This window comes from Drosophila mauritiana, chromosome X, assembly GCF_004382145.1.
Source record: "Drosophila mauritiana strain mau12 chromosome X, ASM438214v1, whole genome shotgun sequence".
NCBI classification, from domain to species: Eukaryota; Metazoa; Arthropoda; class Insecta; order Diptera; family Drosophilidae; genus Drosophila; species Drosophila mauritiana.
The window spans coordinates 15664405-15676451 of NC_046672.1; the positions used below are offsets into that span (position 1 = coordinate 15664405).

General features: G+C 38.1%; 3 protein-coding genes across 5 annotated transcripts; 2 read left to right on the forward strand and 1 right to left on the reverse strand.

The window, feature by feature from the left end:
* Positions 1-327: 327 nt before the first annotated feature.
* LOC117148463 (nucleic acid dioxygenase ALKBH1) lies at positions 328-1544 on the reverse strand. 2 transcript variants are annotated; one of them, XM_033315837.1, is made up of 3 exons: positions 1347-1463; positions 754-1275; positions 328-690 (listed from the first exon to the last, which is right to left on the reverse strand). In XM_033315837.1, the coding sequence occupies exons 1-3, from the start codon at positions 1367-1369 to the stop codon at positions 351-353; spliced, it is 885 nt and encodes a 294-aa protein (XP_033171728.1). In that variant the 5' UTR covers positions 1370-1463; the 3' UTR covers positions 328-350. The 2 variants fall into 2 exon arrangements, with proteins under 2 accessions (XP_033171728.1, XP_033171727.1); XM_033315836.1 differs by having other exon boundaries at positions 329-690; positions 754-1295; positions 1347-1544.
* A 711-nt stretch (positions 1545-2255) lies between these two features.
* LOC117148462 (guanine nucleotide-binding protein subunit beta-1) lies at positions 2256-6670 on the forward strand. 2 transcript variants are annotated; one of them, XM_033315834.1, is made up of 3 exons: positions 2256-2394; positions 3511-3625; positions 3699-6670. In XM_033315834.1, the coding sequence occupies exon 3, from the start codon at positions 3902-3904 to the stop codon at positions 4922-4924; it is 1023 nt and encodes a 340-aa protein (XP_033171725.1). In that variant the 5' UTR covers positions 2256-2394; positions 3511-3625; positions 3699-3901; the 3' UTR covers positions 4925-6670. The 2 variants fall into 2 exon arrangements, with proteins under 2 accessions (XP_033171725.1, XP_033171726.1); XM_033315835.1 differs by having other exon boundaries at positions 3511-3619.
* A 3685-nt stretch (positions 6671-10355) lies between these two features.
* Positions 10356-11859, forward strand: LOC117147693 (glyceraldehyde-3-phosphate dehydrogenase 2). Its single transcript, XM_033314681.1, has 2 exons — positions 10356-10458; positions 10533-11859. The coding sequence occupies exon 2, from the start codon at positions 10551-10553 to the stop codon at positions 11547-11549; it is 999 nt and encodes a 332-aa protein (XP_033170572.1). The 5' UTR covers positions 10356-10458; positions 10533-10550; the 3' UTR covers positions 11550-11859.
* The last annotated feature ends 188 nt before the right edge of the window (positions 11860-12047 follow it).

A 12047-nucleotide genomic window follows, 5' to 3' on the forward strand; every position in this document is an offset into this window, starting at 1 on the left:
CTAGCGTTGTCATTTAAAACGATTAATTAACGATATCGATTATTATCGATAAATAATCTCTTGTGCGATAGCTTGTATAGTATCGATATTTAGTTATCAACTTTTTGGAAATATTATTAAAAAGTTGACATCCTAGGTTATCGGATAAATTAATTTTGTCAGAACTGCTAAATTAGCGCTTATAGCCACTGAAAAATATTTAGAAAACGGTTAACTTCACTTATAAATTTAAGATATTTCCATTGAACGCATCACTTCAACGTAAATTGCTGTTTCTCTTAGTTTTCAATTAAAATGCAATTTTTTATTTTGTAAAACACTACAAAATTAAAAACTTGTCTAAGGAGGGGTTAAAGTTTAACATCTCCTGGATTTAACACTTGACGTACATTAATATTAATACGTGAATCGTCCATATATTTCGAAAAAGGCTCCCAAAATTGGGGGTCGCCAACATTATAAAATAAATCTTTATCCATTGTACCAGTTTTAATATCTGCATTGTCCGCATCTTCATTTATCAGTGATGAAGTCGCGGATGTCTGAGTTTTGATGATACGGGGAACTGCGTGATAGCATAGACGCGATTCTCCGGACATTATCATAACGTCCCCGCATTGAAGGTAGATAGCGGTTGGCTTTTCTTCTAAAGATCTTCCACCAATTAGAAATATTGCAGTCTGACCAAAACTGTAGGCATAAAAATTAAAAAAAAAATAGGTGCACGGATATGTGTATTGTGTGATATACTACCTAAAAGAAAACAAAGGGGCCGATTTGTTTGGTTCAGAGTGATCTGTGTGACCCGATAACGTACTACCAACTGGATAGTAATTTACAATTGCAGCTTCTGGCTTGAAATCAGCGTATCCCAACGCTTGCGCAAACAATCCGCATAGACTGCTCAAATCTTCGGGAAAGGGCGACTGCATCTCCTCATCATAGATCTTCGTGTCCCAGTTGTGGTGATATCCAAATGTCGTCCAACGCATCGCGGATTTTATCCGTTGGAACTCAGCGCCATCGCTGCACAGACTAAGCTGTTTCCACCAGTCCGATCTGACGGATTCATCGAAGAGCCTTTCATTCAAATTGACTATATTTGGCGTTCGCGGATAATCCCGCAGACATCGGGCGATCCAATAACGCCGGCCACGTTCCGAGAATGGATTCCGAATTACAATAATGCCGGGATGGTTAGTTAATGTATAGGATCTCCAATCTTTTGGCGATTTAACGCCTGGCATTGTCTGTGGGCTTTCTACATTGCTGATACTTAATCGTTGAACAATATTCTAAGGGAAATGTTAAAATCATAATTCAATTGCAATGGGTCGAGTACTTACAATATCACTCTTTTCTTGATCATTCCCCTTGACTACACAATCATCGATCTTAACCACTTCCGTTAAATCGGGACTGTTACTTTTGCACTTGTACTGCTTAAAAACTAGCTTGAACATGCTTCATAAACAATATAAACAATAAGTTAATATAAACGATAACAATAGTGTGACTGCGCTTGGAGAAATCTTTAATGCTTTTGAGCACGTTAAGAAATCATACACGGGGTGGAAACACTATAGGATAGATATGAAAAATAAAAATGAATGCAGTTCATATGAGACATTGCTAAACAAGCTCGAATGTCCTTTTTGTAGAAAAAGTTTTAAGCCTTTTTTCATGCGGTGATTCATATGTGATTTAATTTTCCACTCCTATCGATACAAAGTTATCGATATGTGAACGATATCCAACTATTTTTAACTATTTTGAAATGTTTTTGTTGCTTTGAGACCGATTTTTTCATTGTTTACGTTTTCACAGTGATCGTTTTCATGCTTTCGGTCGAAGATACGTCCTCAGGGTTTCAAAGGGAAATAATCAGGTGGGAACATTACACTTCACAGCAATAATTGATCTTTATTTTTATATTCTTATGAATTAAGATTTAAAATAAGGAGTGGGAATAAGAAAATAGTATATTTATTATATATATATGTTGTAATTATTTTTGTTTCATGAAAGGGTGGCGTGCCACTCTCGGGTCAAAAGGAAGGAGTAACACCTTGCTTAATTAAAATAAAATATACTTTCAAAATATAACGTCTTTTGACATATAAGCTTTGAATAAATAAAGACAAGTTGGTATATTTGCCGGCTCTCTCCGCCCGCAGTGTGAACAGCCTGATTGCCGAATATGTATCCATGCTATCGATAACCGCATACATCGATACTGCTTCCTTGCACCCTTAATTTGTTTCTAGGTGTTGGCTGCCAATTGTAGAGTGCAAATGAAAAGTTACAGATTGGTGGCTTCGTTAACAAAATTTTCAGTTATTTGTGTAGTTGAAGACGGGAATTTGTTTTGCGTATAAAAAGTTAACACTGCGTGTAAGTAACGTATTGTCGTCAGCAACAAACTGTCCAGTGAATGAAAATTGAAAGAAAAATTACTGATCTATGGTAATGTGTGTGTATGTGCTAAAAGGAAAAAAAATTTTTCATACTCGCTGAACGACGAGTGATGAAAATGCAGTCTCGATAGTTTTGCGCCTACATATATGTATGACTATTGCACAGATTTGGTTGGTTTTTTTTTCTAAACGATTGCCAGTCGGCATGGAAAATCAAATGAAATGAGCTCTATATATTTTGTGCCTGTGCCAGTGCCTTCCCAACGAAAAATGTTCAACGTTTAAAATTGATTATTTTTTTTTTTTATCTATTTCCCTCCTGCTCTTTGTCATGTGTACGCTTACGCGGTTGCTGCGCGTGCGAATGAGACAACCGATTGCCGCGACTGTTTTTGTCTCACCGCCCGCTTTCGGGAACTTCTGACCTGCTTTCGCTGCCGCGCTTTCAATTGCGCACGGCTCGCATCCACTAGTCGTGCTCCTTGCTCCAATCGAAAGGGCCACTTGCGCCGCGGTGGTGGTGCAAAAATTGCAATTTTGGTGTACAAAAAAAGCAAAAGGAATATATCCCATATATCCTACCCATCCATCGGAAGAACGGAATTCAAAATCCAGCACATAAAAAGCATAAATCACGTCGAAAAATTCGCATTTTATCTTGCCCTTCGCACCAGATCGCTTTTTATGCATCCAATTTTTTTTTAGTATACCATCCCATCCGCGAGATAACATTCTGTATTAAACAAAACGCCCAACATCCTAATTACAAATCAGACGGGACGGAAAAGCGAAAAAACTATAGGAACCTCTCTCTCCCCTCCCACTAACGTAGTTTATGTGTATTTAACAAACCAAGAACTTTCTGCAGAGGTCTGAAATACACCAATCGCACATACCAATCAAAAAGTAATGAAAATGAAATAATAGAAAAACCAAATAGTTCAATTGGCAGAGCAAACACAGGACGACGACTATGAACTAAAGTCAAAAATAAATGCACACCGTACCGAGAATATAATGCGTGAATAGTACTATACGATAAAACATAAAAAGAAAAGCAAACCAACTAAATGCAAAAAACCAACTCTTGCAGAACAAAGTTCATGATTTATCCATACTAGAGTGCACAAAATAAACGCCGTATGCAAGCGTGATCATCCAAGGCTCATTATCCGACTAAGCTACTGGCCAGCTTAAAAAAAGTAAGCGTAAGTACACCCACAACTGACCATATAACTAGGTTAATGAACGCCTCCATCTACTACTTCCCCATATGTATAGCACCATCTAACGAGAGCGAATCGAATCGACTTGGACGACCGACCGACCGACCGCACAAAGAAGGATCTATCTGGAAAGCCGGCTAGCCGAGTCCCGCATCCGATTCCGTATACGAATACGTATCCGTATCCGAATCCGAATTCGTAACCGAATCCTCAACCAAATCATCCCATAAGGACGCCGCTGTCTCCAACGATCACAAGATGAATGAACTAGACAGTCTCAGGCAGGAAGCCGAGTCCCTAAAGAACGCCATTCGGGATGCCCGGAAGGCGGCCTGCGACACATCACTGTTGCAAGCGGCCACCTCGCTGGAACCCATCGGCCGCATACAGATGCGCACCCGTCGTACATTACGCGGCCATTTGGCGAAAATCTACGCCATGCATTGGGGCAACGATTCAAGGAATCTCGTATCAGCCTCACAGGACGGCAAACTGATCGTTTGGGACTCGCATACCACGAACAAAGTCCATGCCATTCCACTGCGATCCTCGTGGGTGATGACCTGTGCGTACGCCCCATCCGGTAGCTATGTGGCCTGCGGTGGCCTCGACAACATGTGTTCAATTTACAACCTAAAGACGCGCGAGGGCAACGTCCGGGTGTCCCGTGAGCTGCCCGGTCATGGTGGCTATCTATCGTGCTGCCGCTTCCTGGACGACAATCAGATCGTTACCAGCTCCGGTGATATGTCGTGCGGATTGTGGGATATCGAGACGGGCCTGCAGGTAACCTCGTTTTTGGGCCACACCGGCGATGTGATGGCCCTCTCACTGGCGCCCCAATGCAAAACGTTCGTATCCGGCGCCTGCGATGCGTCCGCCAAGCTATGGGACATCCGGGAGGGTGTCTGTAAACAAACCTTCCCCGGCCACGAATCCGATATCAATGCGGTCACATTTTTCCCGAATGGGCAGGCATTCGCCACCGGTTCGGACGACGCTACCTGTCGATTGTTCGATATCCGTGCCGATCAGGAGTTGGCCATGTATTCGCACGACAACATCATATGCGGCATCACATCGGTGGCATTCTCGAAGAGCGGACGTCTGTTATTAGCGGGCTACGATGATTTCAACTGCAATGTATGGGACACGATGAAGGCAGAACGGTCTGGCATACTCGCTGGCCACGACAACCGTGTATCCTGTTTGGGCGTCACCGAGAACGGCATGGCGGTGGCAACAGGATCGTGGGACTCCTTCTTGCGTGTATGGAACTAAAAACAAAACAGAAACAGAAACAGCAGCATAAGCAGAAACAGAAACAAAACAAAACAAAAAACAGAGAAAACCAAACAAACAAAGAACAACAAAAAAAGAGGAAAAAGAAAAAGAACTTCAAAATGCATTAAAGGGTGGGGTGGGGTGTCAGGTCAACGGTTGCGCAGTCTGCGGATAGTGTTTCACCCATCATCTACATTGTGATCTAATGTATATGATTCGGTGTTACCGCCTCTGTGGTAAATATTAAATGAGTGCCGGACGTTTTGAATATGTGGGCGCAGCTAGTTGACTAGAACGTAGACCACAACAACAAAGAACTTTATATACAACATTATTTATATTGCTATATACTTATTAACTAAAATTATACAAAAAAACAAAATAAAACCAAAAAAAAAACAACAAAAAACCGAAAAAAAAACCGCAGACATACGCAGCAACATACAAATAGACATACACACGCATACAAGAATATTATTAGTGTAAATGGAAAATTGAGAAAAGAAAAAATGAAAAACCAAGAACAAGCGATCAAGAAAAAACCAAAACGATAAAGAAATTGATGGAGTAACACGATCGGCCCGCTGATAGTCAGAAGAGTCAGAGTCAGTTGTTTAGTCAGAATTCCGGTTACAGCTACAGTTTAAAGCGTACGTAAATTAAACTTAGTTCAAATCGCATTTCAGCGGTGAGTGCGTGCAGCTGGGAGCACAAGGCTGCCAGCCCCTGGACTCCTGGCATCCCGGTCCTGGTCCTGATCCCGCATCGGAGCCCGCATCCGAGTCCCAGGAGCCGCAGGCGTGGTGCTGGCCAGCCAGTCAGTCAGTCAGTGAGTCAGTCGTTTGCACTTTGTAAAAGAAAAAGAAGATGGTATCATTGTAATCATGTATGTCAACAAGTAAATACATATTCTTTTGCGTATAATACATAAAACTTCAGAATGTGTGGATGTGGATGATCCTGATGCAAGGTGGGATGGTGGAGAAGTCAAATAAAGTTAAAGCATTTAAAAAAAAAATAAAAAATGAATCACGGCAAACCTAAACGTAAAGCAAAACAAAAAAGAGAAAGAAAAGAAGATGACGATGGAGGAAACCAAACAAGAAACAAAAACAAAAATTGCGTAATAAACTTTATAAATCAAGTAATGAAAACAAAAGAAAACAAAAAAAAGTAAAGAAAACACTATAACAAATTTTTGTCTTATTATGTTTAAGTCCCTAATTTATATACAAACAAAAATAAGAATGATTTAAATAACATATATGTAAACTATGCATTAGTGAAAAAGTGGAAAACTATTTATATATAATATGATGGCCATATAAGCTATAACAATAAATTGAAAAACACCTTTAAATCTTATAATACATTTATAAATGTTTAACAAAATCTTAACAAATACATTCATAGAATTGCGGCAGTAAGGGCATTAAAGCATTAAAGCATCATGGAAATAATTTGAGCATTCACCTCAACTCAACTCACCTCAACTCACCTCACCTCACTACTCTTACTCTAATTGCATACTGTTGAATTTTTGTTCATTTTATTCTTATCCTAAATTCCTATGAGGTTTTACATATATGGCTTATATGAGGTTTGAAAATGCAGCAAACGAAACGAAACGAAGCGAAGCAAAACGATTGTAGAATGCAAACAAAAAACTAAAGCTTATATTGTGAAAATACTGATATTGTCTTGCTGTCTTACGAATATACTGAATCATCAAGTTCTTATCTATTTTTATTATGTTCTTTTTAATTAATTTTAAGTGGTAATAGGAAATTCGCGGATACCCATACCGATACCGATATACCAATACCGATTCCAGCATTCTGAAATCAAAGATCTGAAGAAATCTGATCCTAGCAATACCAAAATTCATTGAAAACTGTAATAAACTGATTGGTTTATTGACCTTCTTGAAGTATTCTTTAACGTTATAGTATCTTGGTCCGATAGGTAAATGGTAAATTGTGATTTAAAGTGAATAGTTTTTCAAGCAACGAGAATTAGCCTAAATCTAAATCTAAACCTAAACCGCAAACAAAAACCAAATCCAAACCGAATCCAGAATCCAGAAAACCAGAAACCCAGTCGAATCAAAATATCGAAATGAAAACATTTCAAATGGAAAGAATTATTGTGTATTTCTACCGACTTTCGATGCTTGATTGATTATATTGAACCGAATATATTCCTATGTATATGTGTAACTACTATTGGTAAGCTTACAACAGCTGCAGTTATTTGGGCTCTGCTTTTTCGCCATAGATGGACTTACTTAATTTTAGTACATTCTGGACATTCTGGACGGCCATTTCAAAACTAATGCTGTTTCAAAACTATGAATAAATTATGAAAAGAAACCTTTGTAACATTTAAATAATAAAATATAATACGAATACGATAATCCTATTGTTTAACTTAAACAAGGAGCAATTAACGTGTTGATCAACCGCTCTATTTTGCGATTATTAAAAATGCGCCAAAGTAAGTCCATCTAAGGTTAATAATACATAATGCATAATACAAAATACATACATAATTACGAACGCACTTTACGAATTGTCAGGAATTTTGTACTCCAGCAGTAAGTTTAATTAAACTATTTTTCTATCACAGCCCAAAACGGAACAAAGTAACATGTTATTTCTTTTTTAATCATTTTTTTTTCGTTAAGAGTACTTTGTTATTAGAACGCGCATCCCTCAAGTATGTTAATATCAGAACCCTTCTCTATGTATGTGTGTTTCCGTGTAAATTTAATTACGTATACGTTATGTTTATATATATATGTATATGCCACGCGATCATATATATGCGCATATATGTATTGTAATTTAATTACTGTTTCATTTGCCGACGACAAATCGGCAAATTCAATGAAATGATTTATTTGTAATTAGTTATTAACAATAATTGAGATGAAAACAAAAGTGGAAACAGAATATGCTGTCAAGAAAAAGAAATTGAAAATTTAAATAAAATAAAACATGGTCATGTAATAAACATACATACAAACATACATATTTAAATGAAAAAACTGAAGATTACTAACATTAATTTATAATTTGTGTCATAGCCGTCAACTCAGCGTTATATCTAGAATAAATAATAAAGAAAATTGTGTTAAGCAAATGCTACATACATATATCATTTAATGTACGTGTGCACATATGTACATGCCGAAAACATTAATTAAGAGTTTGGTCTGTCAGGATTAACGGGTTAATAAAACTGGCATGCTAATAGTCATACATTTATATGCAATCAAATTAAATTTTTTTTCAATCAAACCACCCGCTCATTTTCTATCAACTTTAACCTGCCACATTGTAGTCGCAATTAGCTTGCAGTTCGGGGATCCATAACGAAACTATTGCCGAATGTGGTACTAATATGATATCTTTTATATGAAAGCTTGATATATTAAAAGGAACCTGATATGCAAACAATCCGTATTCATTTTAGTTCATTTCCAACCAATCAATGCTTGCAGTCACAATTATATTATATCTTCGACCAGATCCTAGAGATATATATTTTCATATAGTACGCTTGGGAGGGGGAATTATCCTTCTTTATTTAGAGAAATAGATAGCCTACTTCAGCTTGTGACGTCAAGGAGCTTCTATCTGTAATGGGGTTTCTAGGTTAGGAAGTCATCCTGGGATGCTGGCATAAAAGTCAAAAACCACACAAACTCGAAGGTCAGTAAGACAACCACAACATTGCCAGGTGTTTTATTCACTTTCAGGGATACTCTTCTAATCGGTTCTTTTTTTTCGGTAATGTATAAATATGGAAGTCATCTTCCAATGGATCTTTATGGTAAGATGTAAGCATTGTTTTTGACTTTGCATCAATAATTTAGCACCAAGCTGAAATACATTTATCGTTTCAACAATATAAGGATGAAAGGTTTAAAAATAAGTGAAATGGTTGCTTATCAGTAAAACCGATGACTCACTGAAAAGGAACGAACTTATTTGCCCAGCCCAAATAAATAAATAAACATGACGCACTGAAATATGTGATGCTTATTGTGAGAAATTATTTATGAAATGTAAAAGATAAGGCAACAGAAATGTTGAGTTCCTATCCAATTGCATATTTCAACATTTTAATATTGGCGCATTTATTTGAATTTTCACTGTTCTGTCCATATTTAAGGGTTGCACTGAACACAAATCGATAGACATGTATCAAAATTCATATTGCATTTACTATTTTCTTATCGATAACGATAGGCTCCATATTATCGCTTAGCAAACAGCTGTGCTTTGTTTTGGGTTGAATGGACAGCTTGGTTTCATTACCAAGCGAATAAAAAGAATGTCAAATGATTACAATATCGATTACTCAGTTTGGGGAAGGAGAAATGATTAATTTGTAGATACTTTTTTTTTAGTAAAAATGATTGAATGAATAAAATTCTTCCAAAATAATTGATTTTGATTATGTATGCTTCATATACATATGTTTTAATATTTATATAAACGGGATCTGCTGATTAAAAGAAGATACATATATACATGTTTATATATATTAAAAAACCTAAATAAATTCTGCGTGATTCAAAAGGTCACATTCACTTAGATTTCATCATTAAGTTATACAATTTCTTTGTTATAGGTACATGGAATTTTGTGACTAACACAATTTATTACCATTCGCGTTCAAAATTCATGAAATTTGGATGCCTAGTTGAGCAGTCAGGTGTTTTTCATTTTAACAATGGGATGACAACAGCTCAATTGCTTAAATGAAATCATCAAACGGATAATTTAATTACATAGACAATTATTTCATCTAATATTGTAGTTATGCATGGAATATATATACATGTATATGTATCTTTTTACATACATATATGTATTTGTACTGATTAATGTCACGTACCGGCGAAACTTTAATTTGCTAAGAATATGACCCCTAAATTTGAATATTAATGAAATTGATGAATATATATTTATGTAGGGATGTACGTATAAGGATTTTTCCATTTACATTTACATATGTACATATTTATGTACAATATAACCAATTGATGTTCATCAAGAAGTGCTCATATATGTGTATGTATTGGTGTATCTATGTATGCACGTATGAAATTGCCGGCAACTAAGCTCTCAAGAAAGCTCAACTTCCGTCAACAAAATTGAGCAGGTGAAATGGCCATAAAACATATCCCAACAAACCCTTGTCCGTATAAATTAAAAAATCCATATACTTTATAGGTCACTTTAACTGTCTAAGATCACAAGTTTTTAAAGTTAGGTTTATCTTATGTATATATCTACTTATTGTATTCAGATAATGTTAGTGGCTAAAAGTCTATTGGGTAGCATTGAGCTTTCACGTTACTGAGAGCAAAAGCTCTTTTTATTGCGGTAGCTGCTCTCCAGCTTGACACGCACGTCCTTCATCTGACTTTGAAAATTTTTTCGCCCGAGTTTTCGCCCATAGAAAGCGCTCAAAATTTCTTAGCCATCACAGTCGATTCCTTGCAAGCAAGCCGATAGGTAGTGTTTCCCTCAATTCAGCGGAAAACTTTCCAAGTACTAACTGCTTTACATATACATACATTACTTTCCAGATAAACAATAAGTTAACCATGTCGAAGATTGGTATCAATGGATTTGGTCGCATCGGCCGCTTGGTTCTGCGCGCCGCCATCGATAAGGGCGCCAACGTTGTGGCCGTCAACGATCCCTTCATCGATGTGAACTACATGGTCTACCTGTTCAAGTTCGATTCGACCCACGGACGTTTTAAGGGCACCGTTGCCGCCGAGGGCGGTTTCCTGGTGGTCAACGGCCAGAAGATCACCGTTTTCAGCGAACGCGACCCGGCCAACATCAACTGGGCCAGCGCTGGTGCCGAATATATCGTGGAGTCCACTGGCGTGTTCACCACCATCGACAAGGCCTCCACTCACTTGAAGGGCGGTGCCAAGAAGGTTATCATCTCGGCCCCATCCGCCGATGCTCCCATGTTCGTTTGCGGTGTCAACTTGGATGCCTACAAGCCCGACATGAAGGTGGTCTCCAACGCATCGTGCACCACCAACTGCCTGGCTCCTCTGGCCAAGGTGATCAACGACAACTTCGAGATCGTCGAGGGTCTGATGACCACCGTTCATGCCACCACCGCTACCCAGAAGACCGTCGATGGACCTTCCGGCAAGTTGTGGCGTGATGGACGTGGCGCTGCCCAGAACATCATTCCAGCTTCCACCGGAGCTGCCAAGGCCGTGGGCAAGGTTATCCCCGCCCTCAATGGTAAGCTCACCGGAATGGCATTCCGTGTGCCCACTCCCAACGTTTCCGTGGTCGATTTGACCGTGCGCTTGGGCAAGGGTGCGTCCTATGATGAAATTAAGGCCAAGGTTCAGGAGGCCGCCAACGGACCCCTGAAGGGAATCCTGGGATACACCGATGAGGAGGTCGTGTCCACCGATTTCCTCAGCGACACCCACTCGTCGGTGTTCGATGCCAAGGCTGGCATTTCGCTGAACGACAAGTTCGTGAAGCTGATCTCTTGGTACGACAACGAGTTTGGATACTCCAACCGCGTCATCGACCTGATCAAGTACATGCAGAGCAAGGATTAAATGTGGAACACATCCACCCACACTCTACGTAACAGTTAAAGATTAGGGCGCGGTAGAATGGGGTGCGACACTTCAGAAACGGCCGGAAAATGGCATCACATAACTTATATATATATAGCTCCCCGGTGGAGCATCACCTACATACATATGCGCTATGCTCTGAAATGCTTCTGTTTTCGCTCTTCAATTACCAGCTACATTGGAAAATTATTAATATAATACATTCATTATACACATAAATATGTTTACTGTTGTTGAATAAAGTTTCACTCTGTGTGTAGTTGTAAAAATGCCGACTCATAAGCATTTAAATATTTGTTTTTGCCTTTTTATTTGCTATAAACCGTTTAAATACCTAAAATAGTTTGAGTATTGAGTTTTACTTTAAATTGTTTTTTTTTCTGTTACTATTTTTGGAAGTAATATTTAACAACTATATATAAATATATATACATTTATATATATATACGACAAAAATGTGTCAATATTTTTTTTTTA

Excerpts from the sequence above, each read along its gene's own strand:
- LOC117148463 (XM_033315836.1), bottom strand. The coding sequence starts at position 1,463 with ATGTTCAAGCTAGTTTTTAAGCAGTACAAGTGCAAAAGTAACAGTCCC. Across the intron at positions 1,296-1,346 it reads ATCAAGAAAAGAGTGATATT|AATATTGTTCAACGATTAAG; the intron begins GTAAGTACTCGA and ends CATTTCCCTTAG. Across the intron at positions 691-753 it reads GCCCCTTTGTTTTCTTTTAG|TTTTGGTCAGACTGCAATAT; the intron begins GTAGTATATCAC and ends TTATGCCTACAG.
- LOC117147693 (XM_033314681.1), top strand. The coding sequence starts at position 10,551 with ATGTCGAAGATTGGTATCAATGGATTTGGTCGCATCGGCCGCTTGGTT.
- LOC117148462 (XM_033315834.1), top strand. The coding sequence starts at position 3,902 with ATGAATGAACTAGACAGTCTCAGGCAGGAAGCCGAGTCCCTAAAGAAC.